We start from the raw sequence: 10,234 nt of genomic DNA on the forward strand, positions 1-10,234 counted from the left end.
TCTGTATTTCCATGTCCTTCCTTCTTTTTTTCTCTTCGAATTTGTAATAGCAGTTCTAGGCATGGAACTAGCTTCAGTGTAAAAAGATAAGAAAAAATCATTTGTTTGATAGGTAACTTGATTCTGTAATTGGGACAACGCTTTTAGTGGTATTCACTAATTAAAACATATTACAAATAAGAAATTGGTTAAGGAAATCATATCCATGGTTTACTGTTTGGGAATCTGTTTTGAAAATCAGAACTTGCCACAACCCTGGCAGCATCAACAAAGATCTCCAGTAGGGGCCTTGGGAGATGGAGAAAAAAACAGAGTCAAAGAAAACACCAAGACATTTTTAAGCAAATTTGGGGCCAGGTAGGACAGTGCTCTCTGATTGGAGGAACAGTGATCCAGAACTATATAGGGTCTCATAATCAGGAAGTTAAGCTATCAGGCATTGTAAATTGTCCAAGGCTTGTGAGTTATCAAGAACCTTCTTTGTGCACTAAAAAGTTACAGTGCTAGAAACATTTTTGCAACTATCCTACTGTTAAAGTGCTAGGAACATCCTGCTGCAGCCAGGAAGCCCATTGTACTGGAATGTCTGATAACTGTTAGCATCAGAGCTGAGTTTCAAGGCTGTCAGCATCCTTGCCTTGGCAATGTCAACAAGAACAATTTTTGGAAAAGTCCTACATCACCTGCAATCCTGAATATAATAAATTAATTAACCAGAGAGTCTACTGAGATAAAGTCCAGTTAAAGCAAACCTACTGTGACAGATAATATTTAATGTGATTAATGACTGTTGACTCTTTGACCCAGCAATTGCTGTCTGACCTAAAGGCAATCTGAAGTGAGACAGTTGTATCACTCATCTGTACCATCTTCAAAATTTGTCAAATTAGTGTAAAAACAAAAAGATTACAAATTAACTAATACATAAGCAATACATTCTTTCACTGAATGAAAGATTTAAAATTCACCAGCAATAAAGGAATTTGAAGTTTAACAATATGCAGGATGAAGTTTTTTAAAAAAATATATGTATTAATATATTATTAAATGGCTTAAGACATTTGGAATATCTCTCCTAATAAGTTGCAATGCTATTTTTGTTTTCAGTTTCAGAATGGAGGCGTTTTAAATGAGACTTATCCAGCTGAATTAAATAACTTAAATAACGCCCAGACCACCACACATCTGCAGCCACTTCATCACCCATCAGAAGCCAGACCTTTCCCTGACTTGCCACCTGGTGGATTCCTATAATGCCAAGCCCAATTTTTACCTGGATTTTTGGATCAGATTAGTTTGTGAAGGATCATAAAACAATAAAACTGTAAATGTTGGGTATCAGCAAGTTCACTTGGAGGCACTGATGCATGTTATCTGCACTGATATCCCAAACCAAAGTTTAATCTTTGTTTTTACAAAAGGACTTTTAAAAACATATCAACGTGGCATATTATCATCATTATGATAGAAAGTGTGGTGCCACAGAGTAGTCAGATGCCAGCTACATTTCACATCACTTGAGCACTGCAGAAGACACAAAACTTATTCAGGGGAACTTTAATACTCTCAAATTAGAAAACTTTATGTAAATTATTTGTCAGAATAAAAATGAAATGCTTTCAGTTTGAACTTCTGGGTTCTCATTAGTATACTAAGTACAGAGTTATAAGACTAACCTATTTCCCCATATTTTTAGCCTCTGCTTTTATCTCAGATGTTAAAATAAATGGTTTGGTGCTTTTATAAATAGATAATTTCAATGCTTTCCTCCTACACTGTTAATCTAAGTGCCTCACATTTTTTTCCTACCTATAACACTGTAGGATGTATATTTTATATAAATATTCCTTTCCTTTTTTAAATTAATGTTCTTTCTGCACATAAATATTATTTGTTTCCTAAATCCAATCATTTTAAGTAATTCAGGCATGTTTTTACTGCACTACTCACCCTCTGTCTTCAGGTAAAGGGCAAATAATGTTTGAAAAGATAATTAATGTTTGAAAAGATAATTATTTATTATGTAATCTAGTTGCTTCTAGACTTTGAATATTGCTATGTGCCTTATGTTGAAAATTTTTGAAAGTAAAATGTCTTTTCAAATTATTTCTATTATTATATAAATATTAAGACTGTAGCACTTAAATTTCAACAGCATTTTCAAAAGAAAGCGATAACCACTGTTTATACTTTACTAGTCTCCACAAGATAGTTCATGTCGCAATGTAAAAAAAATTTGCTGTTAAATGTAACCATGTTTATTGAATTGCAATGAAGAGAAGCAGCTTTATGTCTAGCTTTTTAATTATATTTAGCAAAGCACTCATTTCAATGTATATAAATTGTCTTTAAAAACTATATTAGATCTATAATCCTTTATGATATGTTGACTTTATAAATTTCACTTTTAGAACAGTGGAAACAATTTGTTTTTCTCATATTTGAGGAATGTTAAGACTGAAGATAGCAATGTTTGGTGCAAAGTATTGTAACGAGTGAAAGGAATGGTGCATTGTGTAGATATGATGAACAAAATTATTTGTAAAATACTTTTCATTTAAGAATAGTCCATACCTTATATACGCACATAACTAATTTGTTTGGGCTTTTCATATTTTATCATTGTATCTTGTTACATTAAATAATGAAATGAATCTTTATGTTGGTATTAAGAAAAAGATAGCCACACAGTATGTTTACCTTCAAACATTGGGTTGTTTTTATGCTATGATAACCTGTATTCCATAGGGCAAATTAATCACTTTACCAGATTTACGGTCCTCAAATGATTTAAAGGAAAGAATGCCACTATTTGCCATTCTTTTTGTTTGTTTGTTTTATATAACACCTGAAGGGTTGTAGAAACATTTAAAGATCTGATGGAATCCCAAACTTGAATGGAGTATTAAAGTACATTATTTTTCATTTCGTCTTATTTTTTTAGTAAATTAATGTATATAAATATAGCTTCAAACAAAATCTCTTTGGTTCTAAGCTTCTCAGTCAAAATTTTGAATTTATAGGATTAATTTAAATGTTGAAAAAAATTTGTCTGAACATTTCATAATTTGTTCCAGCCTGAGGTATCACTAAGGATTTAGACCATTGTTCTAGATTAATATTCTATTTTTTTGTTTAAACTTTTCATTGAAGTCTTCTTATAAACTATTTTTGTTAGTCTCTTCCACATGTAGGGGATGAATTGTTTAGTTGAAAAAATAGGCTTTTAAAATTGTGAATATGATGACAATCAATTATACACTTATAAAATTTAAAGTTTTTAAGCAGTATTGTATATTTTTAACTATATAAAATAACTAAAATTTAAGAATAATAAAAATCACATTAAACCAAATATACCTTTGTCTGTATTGCTAAGTGCCAAAGAAAGAAAGAATGCTAACTAACTGCTATACTGAGGTGTTGTGCACATCTAGGGCTGTGGCTAACTCATGCTTTCCTGTACCAGGTTGTTGTTATGGTACCTAAAGATTTATAGGTGTTTCCATGTATTATGAAGCTTTCAATCATTACTATGTGCAAACTAGCATTTTTCACTATCAGTTTGGGGTGAACGTTTTCTTGGCTTTTCTCTATCCTTCAAACTGTTACTGCTTACATAAGCCACGTACAGATTTTTGTTTAGAGTATGATTTATAATTATCCTTCCTATCAAAGTTGTATATAATAATATATATGGTAATAAAATAGTCACCAAGTATGAATAATGTTTTAATGTAAATTCTTCTTTCTGGTTCATGTAAAGGAAATGATTACAGATAGCATAGTATTATATTTACATTAGATAAAGGCAGTCTACAATATTTAAGGATGTGTAAAGTCAGTAATTCATAAATTTCTTTTCTAATTCTGCCCCTAGATATTTTGACCTTTACCCGAATATAAAAAAAAAAACTTTCATAAATTAAAATGCCTCTGAAATGGACTGCTTTTTAAAAAACATTGTATTGCCAGTATTGTAAGTATAAGTGTAGTGGTGTTAGATCTGAGACTAAAATTCAAAACCCCATTTTAATAAATAAGAATTTAAGAATAATTCTGAAGAAATTTGAAATAACCCTTTTTAACTACATTTTATGCTTAGTTTAGAAAAAATATTCCCCACACTAGTCTTTCTCATTAACAAATATAAATGACACAGAAACCCTTGGCCTTAAGTTCATGACTGTTGAACATTCTCCAAGAATTCTGCAGTTGGAATTCATTGACGAATGATTTCTGAGATAGGTAGTTTTCATTCCAGTAACAATTAGTTTTACTTTAGTTTTATGTGTGTGCCTTCAGGTATTTCTCACAAAAACCAGATCATAAGTTAGCATCACACTTAATTGTGCACATTTTAGAAAGACTAATAGTCTTTTGTTTTAAGAATTACCCAAACTGAGCACAGTGGCACATGCCTGTAATCCCAGTGCCATGGGAGGCTAAGGTAGGAGGATCGTGAGTTCAAAGCCAACCTCTGTAAAAACAAGGTGCTAAGCAACTCAGTGAGACCCTGTCTCTAAAAAAAATACAAGATAGGACTGGGGATGTAGTTCAGTGGTCAAGTGCCCCTGAGTTCAATCCCATGTAGTGCCCGGCCCGCCCCCCCCCCAAAAAAAAATGAATTACCTAAAATATTCAGGGTTTTCAGGCTTTGGGTGACTCTTTGTTTTATTTTGTTTTGTTTTTGTGGTTCTAGAGATTGGACCCAATTTAGCAATTAGGCATGCTAAAACATTTGGTTTTAACTATTTGATCTGAAAAAAAAAAAAAATGAAAAAATCCAGAAACAGTCTTGCACTGCATAACAGTGTTTCAGTCAACAACAGATTTTATTTATTATAGAGGCTGTACAATGCAGCTCACGTGTATTGGGCCATACTACACATACATAAGTAATAAGTATACTTAGCAATATTCACACAACGAAATCACCTGACATCTCATTTCTCACAGTGTATCCCGGTGGTTGAGCAATGCACCCCTGTAATCTCTTTCTGACCTCTGCTTAGCCCTATCCCAGTGGCTTTCCTCACCATGAACAACTTCAGCTTGACCCAGCTCACCAAATCTGCTAAACTGACCCAGTGGTGTTGGCCACTCAAAGGATTGGGTGATACTTCTCTAATTCCTCTCTAACTCTGCAGATGCCTATGCTTCCAGTTTGGGTAATAAAGTGGAAAGGTTCATCCTAAGTCTCTCTGTATCTTCTTCTCCAAAATCCTTCACCTCTTCAGCCTCCCCTTCCTTTCTCATTCTCATGCACATACCTTCTTCATACTTCTTCGTAGTCTCCTCTGTGTATAGGTCTCTCTCCATTCTGAGGAAAATACACTTGGAACTCCATATCTTTTCTTGACTAAATTACCTTTTGACTCCTCTCTAAGAAACAGTTTTACTTTTCACTAAATGATTTTGTTTTTTCTTTTTCTTTATATTTTCTTCTTTTTTTTACCATAGACATTATTTTTATGACCCTGTAACCAGATTTCACCTTCAAAGAACATTTTTCTTCCTTTAAGTTACCTAATATTATTTGTCCTTCAACCCCCTAACATTCCTTTCTCCCCTGACCCCTCTGTTAGTCCCCTTTCCCTCTTCCCACCTGGCAAGAGGCTTAGTTTTAGCCATTCGTGGTTCTTTCTCTGTATACTCATCCATTCTGCATCTACTGTCTTTAAGATGAACACCCTCAAATGTTATCTCACCTTGTGAAAGGAGGTGATAAGCTGTCTCACCTCTGACTGGCATTTATGAAGCATCCTTTCTCTTGCAAAGCAGTAACAAACTGATCACAGACTGGAGTGAGAGTATGAGGAGCAAACCCTGGCTCCAACACATGAAGAAATGAATCAGTAGGAAGGTTTCTTACTTTCTCTGAACCTGAGTTTCCTTTTTCACAAAATAAGAATAATAGTTAATACCTGCTTCAGTAGATTGTTGGAGGACTCAACAAATTTATGTAAAAACACCTCTCAATGGCCAAAACTATATTAATTTGAGCAACAAAATATATAATGATAGCATTGGACTATAAAGAATAAAATATTCATTAGTGTGTCCTCATATAAGTAAATGCCTAAAAAATTGGAAAGAAAGAGCAAATCATTCCCATAGAAGAATCCCCAATAATATCAGTAATTACCATACCCTCCAACATGTGGACCTCAGTTCCCCTAACTCCTTGAAGTTATTTTTTCCTCCTGTAAAAATACTTTACAGTGTTGAAATCTAACAAACACTATTTTAACCAAGTGATCAAGTTCAACATCACCAATGATACATGAAGCTAACAATATTCCCTGCTAAGATACTTTGAGACATATGTGTCATCTCTCTGGTATTCTTTCTTTTTTTTTTTTTTAATTTATTTTTATTGTAAACAAATGGGATACATGTTGTTTCTTTGGTATTCTTAAAAGCACAAAACCACCAATCTAAGCATGAGAAAACATCAGACAAAGCCAAACCCAGGGACCTTCCACAAAATTCCTGAGGGCATCCTGTAAAAGGTTAGGGTCATGAAAAAGAGCTAAAGAGAGACCAAGAAATTGTCAAAGATCAGAGGAGACTAAGGAGGCATCATGGCAGTATAATGTGGGACCCTAGGTTGCATCTGGCAATAGGAAACAAGCACTAGTGAAAACTGAAGAAATCTAAGTCAAGTTATTGCACCTTTGTCAGTTTTCTAGTTTTCACCAAGATATCATGGTTATATTAGACACTAACAATAGAGAGACTAAGTGAGAGGAGTAAAGGAATTCTTTTCATACCCTTCCAACTTCTCTGAAAAATTTAAATGATTTCACAATCGTTTAAGAATTTTCATATTAAAATGTTTTAATTGCCACATAGCAAGTACCCAGTAAGCATCTGCCTTTGATATTTTCCTATGGTAGCTCAATAGCCTCTTCTCAGTTGTAGATAATCCCACACCCTACCAAGTCCTTCTCATTCTGTTGACAGTTGATTTGATGAATAGTTGGTTTCAATTTCCTAAAAATGTTCCTTTTCACTTTCATCTCCAGCTATCATCTTTATTAGTGATCCATCCAGCTGGGTTTTCAGAGCTCTACACATCAACTATAATAACCTATTTTCCATTCCAGCTAAGTACAGCCACACCTCATACTTCTGCTATTTGTAAATGCCTTGCTTCTGTCACTTCAAAATTTCCTTTCTAGTCACAACTGCTTCTTTCCACCTTCCCAATCATTTCTATCTTGTTCAACTAACTCTTCAGCCTCTGTGATCTACACAACCTTGAGTTTACATTGCCTTTTTTTAAGTCCATCAACCTGGACCTCGGTATCAGGATTCGAGCAGTATTCTTACTTATATCCTGAATTTGTTCATTTTCTCATTGGTAACTGTCACTCCATCCCATGGGCCTAGCCAAAACATTTTATTTTCCTGGTGAGCAGTCTTACTAGACAGAAATCACAAGGCTGAAGTAATTAACCTCACCAGACTCCTACAAGGACTGTGGGCAGAGACTGGTGATTGCCGATACCTTAGCATCTTGCCCTCCTTTAGCAAGAGAATCATGACGTTTTGCTGATTATATTGGCAGGGGGTGGGGGAGACATTTGCCATCCTCCTTTGTGGATAGATGTACCTTACATGCCCAAATATGTGAAAGTAAAAGTTTTGTCTAATACTTCCAGGAAGGCTTGCTCAAAGAGACCTATTGCTACTGGAAAGAGCCTTTTCTGCTTCTCTTTCTAGCCAAAGCATGTGGATGTGATAAATAAGAGTTCCAGTAGCTACCTTGATCTACATAACAGAAGCCATCAACTATGATGGTGAAACAAAAAGAGGATAAGCCAGAGTCCCCTCCTGGCAGAACCACCAGGCAAGCCCTGATCCATAGAGATAAGTGGATTCTCTGCCCCACTACCTATCCCACTATACCTCCGTCTTCTCAGTCTTCTCACTCTACAATGGCATTATCTCCAAATGAGTGAAAAGAGTCTCACTTAATCTCCAGGATTCCCTTGTTTTGCCTTTTACATTTATTTCTACCAATTCTATCATGAGATTTTGCTTACCCTTGTCTTCTTACATCTTTAGTCATTGAATGCATTGATTTCTTCAGCATATGAGCATAATAATTCTTTACTAAAAGGAAAATAAATAAAATCATAACTTTTTTTCCCTTTTTTAAAAAACAATTGTTTTACATGTGCAAATGGCCTATCAAATTGAGAAATCATTCCTTAATACGTTTTTACCTTGACTTTTATAACACTATATTCTTAATTATTTTCCCAATTACTCTTGGACCTCTTCCTCCTTCTATAATCCTTGAAAATCACAAGCATTTTATTAAAATGCTTAAAGCAATTATACAAGGGAGGCCTGATCCAGGCTACATTGTGCTTTGAGTGACCCTACACTCACTTGGCCAGAGTTTAAGTTGGCTCCATGAGCCTTCCTGTGCTATTGAGTTTATATTTAAAACTCCACCCTCAGGCACAACCAGTCCTGTATACTTTGACTTAGCCAACCCACTACTCCATGTCACTGCCTTCTATAATTCCAGAAAGAGAAAGAGAAAAAAAGAAGAGGAGACCAAATTCCTCATGCCCAGAACCATTGATAGGTTTGCTCCTATCAGACTGATAGGTTGAGGAATGTGGACTGTGGCAGCTGCCCACCTTACCCTTCTACCTCAGGAAGAATGAAGGGGCGAAGCAAGAGGCTGGGAACATTCATCCTTCCTCATGGAAATGTCAGTAATAGGAAAAAGATTTTCTGTCCAAAACATCGCTATCATCACCACCATCATCACTATCACCATACTCACTATAAAGAAAACAAAACAACAAAATGAAAAACTTCTGTTAAGGGCCCTTTACATTGTTCATTATTTTGTTCAATTACTTGTAAGTAAGAACTGGAAACTCTGTAAATCACTCTTAGAAAAATACTGCTTTCTTCTGGAACAGCACTATCATTTATTTAATTTACTTCTTTGCATTGTTAGGAATCACAAAAATGCAGTTGTGTTCTTAAATACAGCAGCTTCCCTTGTTATTTTAGGAAAAAGCATTTGTACTTCTGCATTACTGCTCCCCCTATTTCACGTTACTTCCCTCTTGAAGTGCCACAAAATCTTTTAATTTAGGATATGAAAATCCATGTAAAAATGCAGTCAGTAAATGCAGTGAAGGAGAGAAAATATTGGGAGAGAAATAAACTATCCATGAATGTCTTTAGGTAAATTGTTGGCCAATAAAATTTAGCAGGCTTTGTAGGAGGTAGATTGACTCGGTGTAGAAGTGTTGTCTAAGGTACAGAGATAATCACTAATGAATAATGAGTACAATCTTCTCTGTCTCTCCAGGTGCTGTGACATTCTTTCCATGCTCATTCCCTTTCTTCCTGTCCCCCTCTGCGTGCGCTCTCTCTCTCTCTCTCTCTCTCTCTCTCTCTCTCTCTCTCTATATATATATATATATATATACACACATATATTAATTTATTTATTTTGTGGTACTGGGGGTTAAACTCTGGGACTGTCTATCAATAAGTTTCACATCCAATTCTTTTTATTTTTTGTTTCGAGATGGGATTTCACTGGGTTGCAGAGGCCAGCATTGAGATCCTCCTGCCTCAGCCTCCCAAGTAGAAGATGTGTGATACTATCAACATTGCTCATTCTCTTTTATACTGCTTACTTAAAATTATTTAAGTTATTTAAAAAACCTATGGACTTTTTGTCTTTTGGCTTCTTTCATATTCCCAATTGTAGTTGTCTTACATCTATTGTTTCCTATCAGACATATTATCATTTTTCTTTGCCGAACCAGAGTAAACCAAGGGAGCCAGAATGGAAAAATTTGAGGGAGTTTATTGTGCTGATGCATTTCAAATACCCCCTTAAAACACTCATCAATAAATGAATGAAACTGGGGAGGAATTGTAAATATTTTCTTTTGTGCGTGGGGTCATATTGAAATTTGAGTCATTACTGCAAATTCACACAAGCTGATGAGAAAACTCAAGTTATACCCTTAGAGATGAGGAAACTGAGGCCATAAAGGCAAAGTGACTTCCGGTTACTCAGGTCTTGGTGGAAACAGATCTAAGCTTTGTTTCTGCTAATTAAGAGTAGATCTTTGAGCAGCCATTGTGTAATGACTTTACTCTGCCATTTTGCCTGTTGCTTAATTCAGGTTATTTCCTTTATTCCCCGTATTTCCATGAGATAAATATAATTATCCCA

General features: G+C 34.9%; 1 protein-coding gene across 1 annotated transcript in view; it reads left to right on the forward strand.

Moving 5' to 3' along the window:
- Positions 1 to 3,829, forward strand: part of Ahr (aryl hydrocarbon receptor) — a 51,893-nt gene extending 48,064 nt beyond the window's left edge. The window contains exon 11 of the mRNA XM_047561858.1: positions 1,108 to 3,829. Coding sequence (XP_047417814.1) covers positions 1,108 to 1,254 — 147 coding nt within the window. The 3' untranslated portion in view covers positions 1,255 to 3,829. The remainder of the gene's footprint in view (positions 1 to 1,107) is intronic.
- The last annotated feature ends 6,405 nt before the right edge of the window (positions 3,830 to 10,234 follow it).

This window comes from Sciurus carolinensis, chromosome 8 (assembly GCF_902686445.1).
Source record: "Sciurus carolinensis chromosome 8, mSciCar1.2, whole genome shotgun sequence".
In the NCBI taxonomy this organism is placed as follows: domain Eukaryota; kingdom Metazoa; phylum Chordata; class Mammalia; order Rodentia; family Sciuridae; genus Sciurus; species Sciurus carolinensis.